The sequence below is a fragment of the Myxocyprinus asiaticus genome, chromosome 44, assembly GCF_019703515.2.
Source record: "Myxocyprinus asiaticus isolate MX2 ecotype Aquarium Trade chromosome 44, UBuf_Myxa_2, whole genome shotgun sequence".
Classification (NCBI taxonomy): domain Eukaryota; kingdom Metazoa; phylum Chordata; class Actinopteri; order Cypriniformes; family Catostomidae; genus Myxocyprinus; species Myxocyprinus asiaticus.
The window spans coordinates 6,991,987-7,007,234 of NC_059387.1; the positions used below are offsets into that span (position 1 = coordinate 6,991,987).

The following is a 15,248-nucleotide window of genomic DNA, read 5'->3' on the forward strand; positions in this document are numbered from 1 at the left end:
ATTCCAGTAGTTTTATCAATGTCTTCTGAAGTGATCCAGTTGGCTTTGGGTGAGAACAGACCAAAAAGTGAAAACTCCTTTTTCACTGTACTTGCCACTGCAGTCTCTAGGCATGATCATGACTTCAAGCTCGATTACAAGTGTAATCGAGCTTGAAGTCATGATTGCCAAGGAGACTGTATAGTTACTGTATATTTACTGTATATTTGGTCTGTTCTCACCAAAACCAACTGGATCACTTAAGAATACACTGATTTAACCACTGGAGTTTGATAGATTATTTTTATGATGCCTTAATGTGCTTTTTGGAGTTTCAAAGTTCTGGTCACCATTCACATGCATTGTGAGGACCTACTGAGCTGAGATATTCTTCTAAAAATCTTCGTGTTCAGCAGAAGATAAAGTCATACACATCTGGGATGGCATGAGGGTGAGTAAATGATGAGAGAATTTTCATTTTTGGGTGAACTATCCCTTTAAGGCAGATACTGTTACATTCTTTATATTAGTATCGACTTGGTACCAAGGTTCTGTTACTTTTGACATACCTAGTCAGAACTACTGTATTTGTTTTATTATTCAAAATCTCATTAGCTTTCTCTCTCTCTTTTTTTTTTTTTTTCATTTAAAAAACCTTTTTTCATTGTGTTAAAGGACAATTAAAACTGACTTGGGAACTTTTTTTTTTTTATACCAGGGCTTCATCATTTACAATATTTATGGTACCTTTCAATGTCAATCACTGGTGAATGAAATCTAAACATTTATCAGCCAGTTACAAAATATATACATTTTAGCCCCATAGTGCGAACTTTTGTTGCAAATGTGAGCGATTTTCTCTCATTGTAATAGATAGTCGTACATAAAGTAAAAGATAGATCTTGGAATTTAACAATCAATATGGAGATCGTTCAAATGAAGATCGCGATGCATCAGAAAATCGATACTTTTACCCACCCCTAAAAGTGATCCTTGTTCCGCTTTCAAAAGTGCAGAACTGTTTATAAATATTGTGGGCACGCAGCATGTAGTTCATGGCATCCAATCCACGGCATTACCCACAGCAGAGGATTCGACGTCAGCCAGTGAACAAGCGGCACTTTGATGGCTGTAATTGACTGAACGTAAAGAATTAAAGAGACTCTGCACAAATATAGCTTCCTATACAGTATCTATCTGTCATTGCATTAGCATATTAAGCTAAACCTGTAATTTTTTTAATTATATTAAAAATCGACTTTTCATTAGGGAGACGTTTTAAATCGTTTGTCTTAAGAATTGCGATTTGTAACAGAAATGATTTTTTTCCCCACCCCTACTATGTATGTCAGCATTATACTGGGCATCTGCAATACTGGTCTCAAGTATCAATTATTGAAAAATACATCAGTTGATCACTAACTACAAACCAAGTGACCGACAAAATGTCTTTTCGCTTGATGTAGTCACAGCTGGTTGGGACAAAAACACTTTAAATGTATTACATCCCTTTAACACGTTGAGCCTGGTTGGACACAGTGAAGAAGTAAACCGACGATTCCTAGGAAAATCTTACCTCCTCTACACCAAACTGGTCCACAGAGTCACAGTACACCTCACTGTCTGAGTCACTTGCCACATGGGAACTGGACACATCTTCGGTCACATTTAAAGAGATTCATTGATCTTTATGTAATCAGTCCAACAAGTAACTACAGTACATATTGTTACTTTCACAAAATCATTGACAGACTTGAACCGTGTCCTAAATAAATTCAAGTAAACTAGATCTTACATTTAGTGACATGCTTCAAGTCTGAGCTATGTTAATAAATGTCTAACTCCAAAGTCCTCCTCACCTTTGATGAGTCCATTGACCTCTACGATCTCTCCATTGTGGTTAATGCTTTCAGACTCCTCCTCAGACTCTTGCTCATTCTGATCAGACTTATGTGTTCCATTGGATATGACTTTATGTTGCCTGATACTGCCATTAGATACATGTCCTTTAAGCCTCCCTGCTGAAGCCCTTTTCTTAGGTTGTGGGGCTAAAAAGACACCATAGTTTGTGTCAATGCCAAGATATGTTTTGGATCTCTCCTTCATTTTAAGCTTAAGGGTTTTTGTTACCCACTTTATCGCCTATCAGGTGAAAAATAGATGTCTGATCACTCAAAGCATAGTTTTCCTAATCAAGCCACATGATTTGAGTCAGTATGTCAGTAGCACAATCAGCGTAGGGAGAGTTAAGCCAGCGTCACACTAGCAGACTCAAAACATCTCAGTTTTGGCCAAGGGTGTCAAACATGCCGACTATTTTGCTGAGATCTCGTTCCCCGTCACGCGGAGCTGTCAAAACGTTGCTGATGCCGTTGCAATTTTTAGACATTTCCATAATCGATCGTTGTGGAAATTAACGATCAATTAATCGATTAATCATTAACGTTCATACAGCAAAATCCACGTGGAGGACTCCAAATAATATGTGCATTTAGAATACTGTTTAAATATAATTTAAATTAATACACTTAAATGCAAGTATTGGCATTTTCCTCTTAAAAATATTCTTAGTTCAGTGTCTTTAAATACATTTAGGCTGTATTTATTATGAATTTGTAAATTGTTTAATTACTGTTAATGAATTAGGCAACTGTTAAAAATGACTTGTATACAAGATATATCACGTATGCATATTTGAGTTCATTAAAACTTCACGTTGTGGATCGTGGGATATTTCGGACCTTTGGACATTATTTTATTTGAAATTATGTCAAATCATAACATGATGCGTAAACACAGAACTTAACATACCGTTTCTAAAGTGACGATGGTGAGATGTCAGCTGAATTTACCTCCATGCTTTCCCGACGATCGCTGATGTAATTGTTGGTTGGGATGAAACGAGGAGATCAACAGTGCTTGTTTTCATGTTGTACTTTAACACACGCTCATGGCGTGTGCAGAAAAGTTTAATGTTAATTTATAGAGAAACGCTTCAACATTGTTTACATTGAGCCCGATTCTTCTCTCTGATCTGTGCATCTTTTTCTGTGAACTGGATAATGACGTGCAGCCCTCAAGCGCCCTCTAGCGGCAAGTGACTGTATAGACAGTCTTATCAACTTCTGTTGACTTGATTTCAGAACAAATTTATCCTGAAATTAATTAATCGACGATCGATAAGCTTAATAGATCAAATTATTTATGACAATTAATCACTTTTCGATCAATCATTAACATCCCTACATTCAATAAAAAAAACAGACAGTTGCTCCGCTTTCTGGTGTCATTTTAGTGTAGGAAATAAAGGCAGGACAAACACTTGGTGACAGAATCACTTTGGATTACAATCAGTGTTTGTGAAGATATGCAGCTGAGTGTGATGAAAACAATCAGATCAGCTTGACATCCTGTCAGTTCTTCAGTAAAAAAAGAAGCTCGTTGGTCACTTGACAAGAACACAAAACCCCTGCCTCGGCAACAGAATGATTTTTTCAAGCAAGTCTGATGTGCTTTTTCAGTTTTTGAAGCTATTAACTCAGCAGGGAGTCCTGACGGTCAAGTGATTAGCACCTCCCTCTGACAGATGCTAATGTGCACTTAGTCTCCCTTCGCCTGGCCGACGATTATGTTAATGAAGCTCACACCTGAAAATCACTAGAAAAATCGGCTAGTGTGCCGCCGGCTTTACATGCTGACGTTGAATACTTAGGGTTGTTTGTTCAAATCCAATAATTATAATAGTAATGTTTTACCTTTTTTCACCTCTTTAACTTCCTCTTCTTCATCTCTCTCCTCCTCCTCCTCATTATCATCTTCTCTGTCTTCCAGCCCTACTGATTTAGTTTTTGGAGGCTCAGATATTTTGACGGGGTAACTGTTCAGACTGCCATTCATCTCCATCGTCCTGATGATGCTTTTAGTGACACTTTTGGGTGGTGATGTCAGCATGCTCCCAAAGCCTGGAGAAAAGCACAGCACATGTGTAAGATGATGCTTAGTGAATGCATTTTAAATGTCCATTCTAACAGGACTACTCTACAAGATTCTGAAAGCAAAGATCTACCAGTAACACTATAACCTTTAACAGCACCCAGCAATCTAAACTAATAATAGCAGTGAGTGAAACGAGGTTTCAAAGGTGACACCTGGGCTACAGCACTATTATCTAAGGGCACAGGCCACTGGGAGAACACAATGCTATTCACTTGCCTTCAAGTTGCCTAGCAAATCTTTCCAAGCGGGCTGAGCACCAAACAAAGGTTAATTAGTTAATGTAAACAAGATGCTATAATTCTGTATGAATTTGGTTCGATATTATCTTGATTCGATATAATAACATTTAAATTACAAAGTATGACAGAAACTTGTTTATATTTTTTAGAAAAATGTATGAGCAAAATACAAATTAGAATTTCTCATCAGAACAAATTTCTTTAGTACACAATATAAATGCTCAAAGTTCAAATAATGAAGCGTTTCTCATACCTTTCTCTTTAAAAAAAAAAGTTTACAAACAAATAAGCAACATTCAGGCTGATCAGGTGCAGGACAAGCAATAAAACTGAACAGAACATTTCCTGAAAAAATATGATGGGTTACAATCAACTTCTTTATAACAGGCAAAGGATAGCTGTACTTGTTTTTATCCTTAGCCTAGCTCATATTTTTTTCGATATTACACGGCTCTCTGGAATAGTCGATTCTGATTGGTCAATAGAGCCATCTAGCGGTCTGATATCTCAAAGTAACAACCGCTCATCCGGATATTGCGTATTTGCGAGTCATCTTTCCTGTTTCTCGGATCACTGTACGATCTCTACAAGTAAGCTAATAAAATAAATTCAACTCAAATCAATGTTTCATATGCATTCATTTGTTTATTTGGAAATTAGTCATGTAAAAAGCTGGAAATGAGCAGTCAGGCGGTCATTATTTACAAAACTCCAAGAGAACGGATGTGGATTCTGTTCAGCAATTTATTTCTTCCCGCATAATTACATAATTTCAACTGAAATTAATATTTTATGTCCATGTATTTATTTATCTGGTGTGCATATATATATATATATATATATATAGTGTGTATGTATGCTTGTGTGTGAAAGTGTATATTTCTTTTTATTTTTATAATTTGTCATTATTATTACAATCCCATTTTAGCTTTTTAAATATGTAAAAATTTTACATTCTATCAGTTAATATTATGTCATGAAATTGCATTCTAGTGATATGAGCTGTCACTGTTTGAAATAATGTGTACAATTTACATTGAGTTTACATTTGTATAACAAGTGCTAAAACTGTACTGTCTCTTTAAGAATGGTGGCAGTTCAACGAGCGTTTTGCACAGAATTGTTTCAGTTGAGCACACATTAAATGAATAGTTCACCCAAAAATGAAAATTTGCTGATAATTTACTCACCCTCAGGCCATCCAAGATGTATTGGAGTTTCTTTCTTCATCAAAACAGAATTTATGATTTTTAGGATTTCATTTCAGGCCTCCTCCTCTAAACAATGCAAGTGAATGTACTCCATTTTTTTACCGTCCAAAATGCATATTTAGGGTGCATCAAAATAATTCACACGACTCCAGTCGACAAATAAAGTTCTTCTGAACCCAAACGATTGATTATTTTGAGAAACAAAACAATACTTATATACTTTTTAACTACAAATGTTCGCTTCTGTACATCTCTGTGACCTGTGCTCATGAGAGGGATGACGTAAGCTCGTTGGTAAGGTCACGCGTCACGGGGAGGAAGAGTCAGGAAGCACGTCACTGTTTACATTGTTTTTTTTTTATTATTATTATTATTTGGAAATTATTTTTTTCTTTCATTTTATATTGTTTTGAAATTGTTTTGGTTTGTGAACGGCGCTTGGTCCGTGCAAGTTTCTCTTGTAAACAATGACACACTTCCTGCCTCTTCCTCCATGTGACGCGTGACCTTACCAACAAGCTTACGTCATCCCTCTCATGAGCGCAGGTCACAGAGATGTACGGAAGTGAACATTTGTAGTTAAAAAGTATATAAGTATTGTTTTGTTTCTCAAAATAATCAATCGTTTGGGTTCAGAAGAACTTTATTTGTCGACTGGAGTCGTGTGGATTATTATGATGCACCCTAAATATGCATTTTGGACCATCAAAAAATGAAGGACATTCACTTGCATTGTTTAGAGGAGGAGGCCTGAAATGAAATCCTAAAAATCTTAAATTCTGTTTTGATGAAGAAAGAAACTCAGATACATCTTGGATGGCCTGAGGGTGAGTAAATGATCAGCAAATGTTCATTTTTGGGTGAACTATTCATTTAACGTGAGTGGAGTTGGGCAGTTTCTTTACCACATTCGGGCTATGTGTGATTAGAATGAATGTTTTCTATTCACAGATCAACAACTGACTGTAAAGAACAGAAAGGATATTAAAAGACACATTGTTCAATGAAAGTGGAGTGCGGGATTTCATCTTTGATGGATACACATTACATGGAAGGAATGTTCCTTTTTAATCTCAATCACTTTTCAACAAAACAAGGCAATTTTCCAGGTATTCCAGTACTTAAATTTCTATAAGCTAAATTCAAGCACCTTAAAGGGATAATTCACCCAAAAATGAAAATTATCATCATTTACTCACCCTCATGCCATCCCAGATGTGTATGACTTTCTTTCCTCTGCAGAAAAAAAATGTAGATTTTTAGAAGAATATCTCAGCTCTGTTGGTCCTCACAATACAAGTGAATGGGTGCCAAAATGTTGAAGCTTCAAAAAGCACATAAAGGCAGCATAAAAGTAATCCATAAGACTCCAGTTGTTTAATCCATGTATTCAGAAGTGATATGATAGGTGTGGGTGAGAAACAGATCAATATTTAAGTCATGTTTTGCTAGAAATTCTTCTCCCTGCCCAGTAGGGGGCGATATGCACGAAGAATGTGAATCACCAAAAACAAAAGAAGAATTTGAAACTTAAAGTTTTACGTTTATAGTAAAAAAAAAAAAAAAAAGGACCTAAATATTGAAGACATGGATTAAACCACTGGAGTCGTATGGATTACTTTTATGCTGCCTTTATGAAGCTTTTTGGAGCATAAAAATGTTGGCACCCATTCACTTGTATTGTATGGACCTACTGAGCTGAGATATTCTTCTAAAAATCTTAATTTGTGTTCAGCAGATGAACGAAAGTCATACACATCCGGGATGGCAAGAGGGTGACTAAATGATGAGAGAATTTAAATTTTTGGGTGAACTACATTCCTTTAAGCACTACAAGGACTTTGTGCGAACCCTGTAAGAAGTGTAGAAAAAAAGGGATAGAGAGATTTGATATTTGACAGGTCATTTCATTTATGATCGCATAGACAGAAAAGAATGTTGTAAATTTCAAAGTATCGAGTTTTGCCTCTATATAGTTTGTCATTTATTTTGTCCCATCTCGAGTATGAATATGTATCAGAGTTTTTATTGTGTTTTTTATTATAGGCTGTGATAAGCTTGAATGGAAAATATAGATACCTGATATTTTCACAATAAACTGGTAGCAGAGCTTTGGCGTGGCCAAATAGTTTATTTGAATGGAAATTTTTTTCAGTAGGGACTGATGCCCCGATGTCAAACTTTTGTCCAATACCAAAAGCCGATGATGATTTATTACTGCATATGTTATGGCTGATAACCGATATGAAGGCTGATATTGTAAACAAAAATACAGTATTTTAGTTTATTTTTAGACTTCATTGATAGCATGTGAAACAAGTGAAACCAGGCATCAAACATTTTAATGAATAGCAGAAAAGATGGACAGGCTAACCATTTTGTATGACTTTTTAACTTTACATGGCATCTAAAAAAGCAGCGCAGTGCAAGAGATGCGGCAAAGTGGTCAAAAATGTCCATCTGGTGTATGGTTACATGGAAAAAAAGTGTGGATGGATGCAAATATGCCTTCGGTGTGAACGGGCCCAAAGATCTGATATTTTCTGCTTCAAATATCAGCTATTATGCAGATAGCCAATACTGATCAGGCCACCAATATATTGTGCATCTGATGTTTTTAGGATTTGATGCAGAGTTTGGAAGAACTGTTGCTATAGAGAATGTAGGTCTTTCCCTAAAGTCACTTTACCTGTGCTCAAATCTGACACTTGCGTTATCTTCTTCTTCTCCTCTACGAGCTCATAGAACGGTCCGATAACCAGCAGGAGCTCCTCCACCTCGTTCGTCACAGGCATGCTTTCCAGGATCTATTCAGGGAAATTAAAAATGAAGTTACGGAAAAGGTGGAACATAAATGATAACATTAAAATAATAATCTCTTTCTAAACCATTCAATAATTCAAAAAACACATTTACCAGTTTCAAATCATCCACATAGGCGGTCATGGCCTCCTCCTTTGGCATTTCACCAAGAGAATTCCATGCATCCCTAAACACAAACACCAGAGAGAGGGTCACTCAGCGATAACTTTGCACTGATAAGCTGCATGCCATCACAGATGTTTTGTCATCTCATGCTCAACAACTGGAACTCTGGCAGAGAGCACGTTATTACAGTTTACACATTTCAAGGTGACTCTCAGGACTCATGTTTAAAAGACTGAGGAAATATGAAAGGATGAAACATAATATTTCTTATCAACCCATCTAAGCATTTGATAAAGATGCATTAGCTCCAATAATTCAATACGATTTTCAACTTCAATTTAAAAAATGTTTTTGCAGAAGTGACTAATGCAGAACTTTCAGTTGCACTCAAGAAAGTTACTAATAATACAAACTCTGATCTGTTATCTCACTGAACTTTCAACAGACGAACAGTTCACTCTCAGTAGGTCAATGAAGTTATCTAGATTTCTGTGCCACTAGCAACAAATGGAATTGCAAAACAAACAAACAGTCCTGTCCCAAACTGGCATATTGTTTGAGCCAGAAGTTGACATGTCGGACCCCTCAAATAAACAGAGCCATGTTGTGAAAGCGGTACGGAGATCGTAAGATCCATTTGGAGATCCAAATTGACAAATCTAGATATATATTTGATTAAATACCATTTGGCTTTACCAACGGGATCCCAGAATCCTGGCCGGGGAATGTTGCATGGGCCTTGTGTTGCTTGCTTGTAGTAGCTATAAAATTTCAGCATCATGTCATTGGATGGTTGAAATGACCCTAAAGAAAAATAAGAAATGTGTATATATATATATATATATATATATATATATATATATATATATATATATATATATATATATATATATTAGTGACACATGGGGTCAAGGCATAAAAAATAAGACATTCTATTTATATAGGTTATATAATTACATTATACTGTATATTGTATTCATTATATATATATATATTAGTGACACATGGGGTCATGGCATAAAAAATAAGACATTCTATTTATATAGGTTATATAATTACATTATACTGTATATTGTATTCATTATATATATATATATATATATTAGTGACACATGGGGTCATGGCATAAAAAATAAGACATTCTATTTATATAGGTTATATAATTACATTATACTGTATATTGTATTCATTATATATATATATATATATATATATATATATATATATATATATATATATATATATATATATATATATATGTGTGTGTGTGTGTGTGTGTGAGTGTCTAAATGGAGGACCATTACGATTTTTTTGCATTGCGACATTATTTTCATGACATTTAAGCAGTTTCCACAAGATTCTCATTATTATGATGTTACAGTAATGCAATTTTTAATGAAAAACATTTATAGCATTTTCTACAAAAAACTAACAAAAAAAAGTCATGTGGTATAACCATCAAGTGAAAGGTATTCAAATACTTAATCATTAATAAAAAAAAAAAAACATTTTAAAATACATTGTTCAAGGTAAAAAACTATATATTTTATATAAACATCATGAATTTTGAGTCAAAAATATCAAGGGGTTTTTTTCATGTCGATAACCTGAACAAAACATGCCTTTTCATAAAAATGTCAAAACATTATATTTTCACTCTCAGTTTTAAATATTAATCATAATCTAAAACACAACTGTTTTTATAAAACATAATTCTGCACTACTCATGACAATATTTGTGTTTTATTTTTCAAGAATTTTAGCTTTCAATGAGACTTTGACTTTTTTTTTACTGTGTCTGAACGGTTACACCACATGACATTATCTACTTTAGAAATATCAAAATGACTTTAAATTTATACATTGAAATAATGCTCATCATAGAAGAGTTTTATTCGAATTTTGTATGAACTGCATTTTATATGTATTTCTGAATAATTTAATAGATCTGATATCTTCTGAACGCAAATGAAGATTTTTAGAAGAATATTTCAGCTCTGTAGGTCCATACAATGCAAGTGAATGGTGACCAGAACTTTGAAGCTCCAAAAAGCCCATAAAGGCAGCTTAAAAGTAATCCAAACAACTCCAGTCATTAAATTCATGTCTTCTGAAGCGATATGATAAGTGTGGGTGATAAACAGATCAATATTTATGTCCTTATTTACTATTAATTCTCCTCCCTGTCCAGTAGGGGGTGATATGCACAAATAATGAATAATGAATTACCAAAAACAAAAGAAGAATGTGAAAGTGGAGATAAAAAACAAATAATTATATAAAAAAAACCAAATGACTTAAATATTGATCTGTTTCTCACTCACACCAATCATATCACTTCTGAAGACATGGATTTAATCACTGGAGTCTTATTGGTTACTTTTATGATGCCTTTATATGCTTTTTTAGCTTCAAAGTTCTCGCCACTATTTATTTGCATTGTATGGACCTACAGAGCTGAGCTATTCTAAAAATCTTCATTTTTGCTCAGCAGAAGAAATAAAATCATACACATCTGGGATGGCATGAGCAATTCACCAGAGAATTTTCATTTTTGGGTGAACTATCACTTTATGGCCATGTCAAAATACCATGGTAATAAAACACTCAATGGTGCTAGACATAAGCCTTCAGTACTTCATTACAAATCACCCCAGACGCACACCACTGATGATCCGGGCCAGTGGCACACACAGGAGCTATTTAAGCACGTAAGCCATGCTGAATGTAGGCTAATCGTGTTGACCAATGGAAGCTGATGGAGTCTATGTGATCCTGTGCAAAGCGCCCTCTTTTTATTTCCCCGTTTGATGATCAAATCTTAGTGGGTGAGGGGTCGCGTGCACTGCGTTTACAGCTGCAATATTACACATAGTACACTGACTAAATGACTGTATCCCATCTATGATCATATGAGGCAGCACTCACCGTTTGAAGGTAAACTTTGGATCACTTTGACAGCAGCATTGAACCTCAGCTCGTAGACAGGTTTGCTGTCACCCTCCATCATGACAATCTAACCTCTGCAACAAGCTCTGGATTAAACCTACCAGCAAAATTACATTATTAATCGAGAGGTGCTACGTGTTTTCCTTGCATTGCGATTTGATTTGTTACAGTACAGTAAACCTAAGATGGTCATTACAAGTAATGTAATGTCTGTATTTAATTCCAAACCCTTCAAAGTGGTAAACAAAGCAACAGACAATCTGTTATGTCGCAAAGAAATCCTCAAGGGCAAGCGAGACATTACATAGAGTGCATAAGATGCTATTTAAAGCGATAGTTCGAGTTCAAACTGGATTTTAAAAGAACAAATGACGTGTAAATAAGCACGGACATTTGAAACTTTACCATTTGCTGTTCTTCCTGCTGTGCTAGAGACTGCGACCTCCTGAATACGTACCTGACAGTCGCCATACGAAAGCTTTCTTCGGATGTTTGCTGGGAATTGTAGTTCTTTTTTGAGAACGACGCCTCATTAAGTCTTGCGGAAACAGTATTTAAATCCTACAAGTACCACAATTCCGTTTCTCCACGAGTAACATTGCAGGAAAGCGCATTGTGGGAATTGTAGTTCGTAAGCTTCTCCAAAGTGGGTTTATGACTTATAAACCGTGTCTCACGGCAGTTTGAGGTTATTTTGAAATATTTGACAATGAAACTTTGCGTAATAGTCACATTAGTACCTTATTAGTTAATACATTGTAAGGGGCCATTTACACAGAACGTGTACTTTGCGCAAAGAAATAAATAAAAAATCTAGACCAGCACCATGAATAGAGCAGAACACAGCTATCTCAAGATGCGGTTTTAACCGTTGAAGTTCTTTTTAACTCGTGTGTTTCTGCAGAAACGCACCCAGTGCATAGTTTTTCAATAGTTTTCTTGAGTAAACTTGTGCTTGATGGACATGTTGCTCCATGTATCAATATTTTTTTTCTGTCTTGTGCGGGAGCACTGTTTGTTCGTTTTTGAAGCAAAATTCCGGGAATAACGGGAAATAGCATTATGGGGAATGTAGTTCCCTGTCGTTAGCTTACCTAAAGGGGTTTAGGCATAAAGTTACGCTGATATGGTAGATTACTTCGAGTTGTTCTGATAGCCAGCAACTGTGCATGTTGAGTCTGAACTCATTTTTACTTCAACTAACACTTAAAATGTTTGGTGCTCTCCGTCGACGATACACATAGGCCCCTTGTTTGATTTCATCGCTTCTTAATGGAGAAAGAACCAGAAAACAGTCCAACAGCATTTAGAATGATCAAACTGTGGATTCTTTGCTGCATCAAGCATTTTTATTTGGCACAAGAACGCGTTCAGTCTAAACTACAACTCCCAACGTGCCTTTCGCGCCGCATCAGCGTTTCCGCTGATGAAAGCGAGGCCACAGGTGGAGCCCGAGCTCTCAATCAAAGCCGAGAAAAGAGGAGGAAGCTCTGCGGAGACATGTAAGATGGCAGAGCTGCAGATGTTACTAGAGGAAGAAATCCCCGCCGGTAAAGGAGCTCTCTTAGAGAGTTACCAGAACCTCACCAGGGTTGCGGACTACTGTGAAATCAATTATGTTCAGGTAAGCGAGTGTTTGTTTGAAGAGAGTGTTTCTGTGCTTCTGTGGCGGTGATCGGAGGGATCGGACAGGAAATATGGTTGTAAAAAGGAAAAGAAGGAATGGACGAACTGTTTGTGGGATATTTGATGTTACAGTGGTCGAGCTCTCAGAAGCGTGGTCATATTTAAGCGCTTTGTTGATCAGGTTTGTGATCGTACGCAGGATTTGTGTCATTTACACTGAGGGAGTGTCTGGAGACAATTGAACTTAAACATGTGGAGTTGTGAATCCCTGTGTCAAACTTCAGAAAGCATGATTTGAGGTTTCTCTTCTAACGATGATACATTTAAAACAAACTTGACGACACAAGGCGATCGGACTTGTAGAAGCTTATGTTAGATTGTTATAGATGTATTGAATACGATGTGAGGTTTGAATGGATTTGTCATATGGAAATATGAGAGATCAGAGAGTTGAGCTGGAGTCATGTTTAATAAACCAGTGTTTCTCTTATCTCATCAAATATACTTCCCTATACTGTTGTGTGAACAGATTCGTTCCTTAAAAGCTGACATGTATGCGGAAAACCTGTGAAAACGTCTCGTATTTTAAGTGATTTGCTATAAAGATGCTATTTGTTGGTGTGGATATATATACTCTGTAAATTGACTGAAATCTGCGACATCAGATCGATTGTTTATTTACGGTCTATTTCAAAATCTATTCATTTTTCTTCTTTCATCCAATTTAGTTGTTAATGGATATGGAAAAACCTAGTATTTTACAATATTAATATACATTTGTTATTGTTTTTGTTTACTATTATAAGTATACACATAAATTTTGTTGTTGTTTTGTTTTTGTTTTACCTTTTCAATTAAAAAATTATTATAAACATGTTATTGGGTTATATAATATATATAATATTATACTTATGGTACAAACTGGTTTTATGTTTTATCTTTTTTTTAATTAAGATCTTAATTTGAAAAATGTTATTTAATTGTTAACGTTATATTTAATACTATTAATTGTTTTAAATACTATAATATTGTTCTTTTAATAATGAATGCTTTTTAATATTTTATTTTAATTTTAATAGTAACAATGTTTATATGATGTATTTATTCTCATCTCATGATTAGGTTCGTTTCACGATTCTTTAAACTAAGCCTGAATCAAAGAAGTTCCGTTTTTTTTTTCGTACTTTAAAAACATGTGCAGAACAGTTCTTTCCTTTAAAGTGTATCCGAAAGTACTGTTCTTAAAAGTGCTATATGATCCATCAGAGATGTACTGGGACTAAAATCAGCCCAGAATAGGGCGATGGTGACACCAAATGGAAAAATTTGCTTATAATTCTGCTTACTGAAAATACGGAATTACATATGCTGCTTACTTGTCACTGATACATGCGTTTTCTAAAATAAAATAGTCTCTGATTACATCTAAACATTATTTTCAAAAATACATATTTTATGAAAGTGCTTATGAAGTTAAATAATAATAATTTACTGATGAAATCAGATATGACATTTGCCATTAGGATTATATTTCCCCGTAGCATTATTATACATAATATTCAGCGTAATTATATATAGTAGATTAATATGGCACTGTCATTGAACCTCTGTAAATACGTACCTGACATAAATTTATGAAAATTAATTCTCTCTCACGCTGTCAGAGCAGATCACTCTCACGCGTCAAATGGACATGTAATCCCAACACACTCTCACAGTGAAATTGTCAGGATTCGAACGACTTTTCTAAATTTGGCTAATTCGTATGATATCGTGCGACTGCACTCGTTTGAATTCCTACGACTTTCACTACAGCCAATGACGTCGCTGGACATCATTTCCTTTTAATACGTGACAATTACTTGGTTCTGTCACACACAACAGCTTCCTATTATGTTTACACACTCTACTGATCGGTTAAGTTTAGATAAGGGGTTTGGGTAAAGGCATAATATTAATAAGTATGTCCTTAACGCCTCGTGTGCGGAACTCGTGCTTACTTCTGCATTAGACATCCGGGAATTTGCACGTGATGAAGTCATACGAGTTTATGCGACCAACATCATGCGAGACCATACGAAATAGCCAACTTGTAAAATATGTACGACTTTTCATGAGATCGGGTTGGAGATCCTTCGCAGAAAAGACACGTCTCTCTCCCGCTCCTGCTTTCAGTTTCAACAGTTTCAGCCGAACTCATCTATTTTTTATTTAATGTATTTATTAATAGTATTATATTATGTGTAATAAAATACTTATATGAAATAAAAATAAGCTTGTTTTTCTTTTATTTTAATTGTATTCTATACATATGTTATGA

At 35.3% G+C, this 15,248-nt stretch overlaps 1 protein-coding gene and 1 pseudogene across 4 annotated transcripts in view; one reads left to right on the forward strand and one right to left on the reverse strand.

Annotated features, from left to right (window-relative positions):
- LOC127434678 (acyl-CoA-binding domain-containing protein 5A-like) overlaps positions 1–11,792 on the reverse strand; it is an 18,961-nt gene extending 7,169 nt beyond the window's left edge. The window contains exons 1-8 of one of the 4 annotated variants that reach the window (XM_051687584.1): positions 11,708–11,792; positions 11,282–11,399; positions 9,037–9,157; positions 8,342–8,414; positions 8,115–8,232; positions 3,735–3,941; positions 1,839–2,027; positions 1,556–1,635 (exon numbers count right to left, since the gene is read on the reverse strand). In XM_051687584.1, coding sequence (XP_051543544.1) covers positions 1,556–1,635; positions 1,839–2,027; positions 3,735–3,941; positions 8,115–8,232; positions 8,342–8,414; positions 9,037–9,157; positions 11,282–11,363 — 870 coding nt within the window. In that variant the 5' untranslated portion in view covers positions 11,364–11,399; positions 11,708–11,792. Of the gene's footprint in view, positions 1–1,555; positions 1,636–1,838; positions 2,028–3,734; positions 3,942–8,114; positions 8,233–8,341; positions 8,415–9,036; positions 9,158–11,281; positions 11,400–11,693 lie in introns of those variants that run through there. The other 3 variants (XM_051687586.1, XM_051687585.1, XM_051687588.1) reach the window with 3 other exon arrangements.
- Positions 11,793–12,757: 965 nt separating this feature from the next.
- LOC127434677 (abl interactor 1-like) overlaps positions 12,758–15,248 on the forward strand; it is a 74,380-nt pseudogene continuing 71,889 nt past the window's right edge.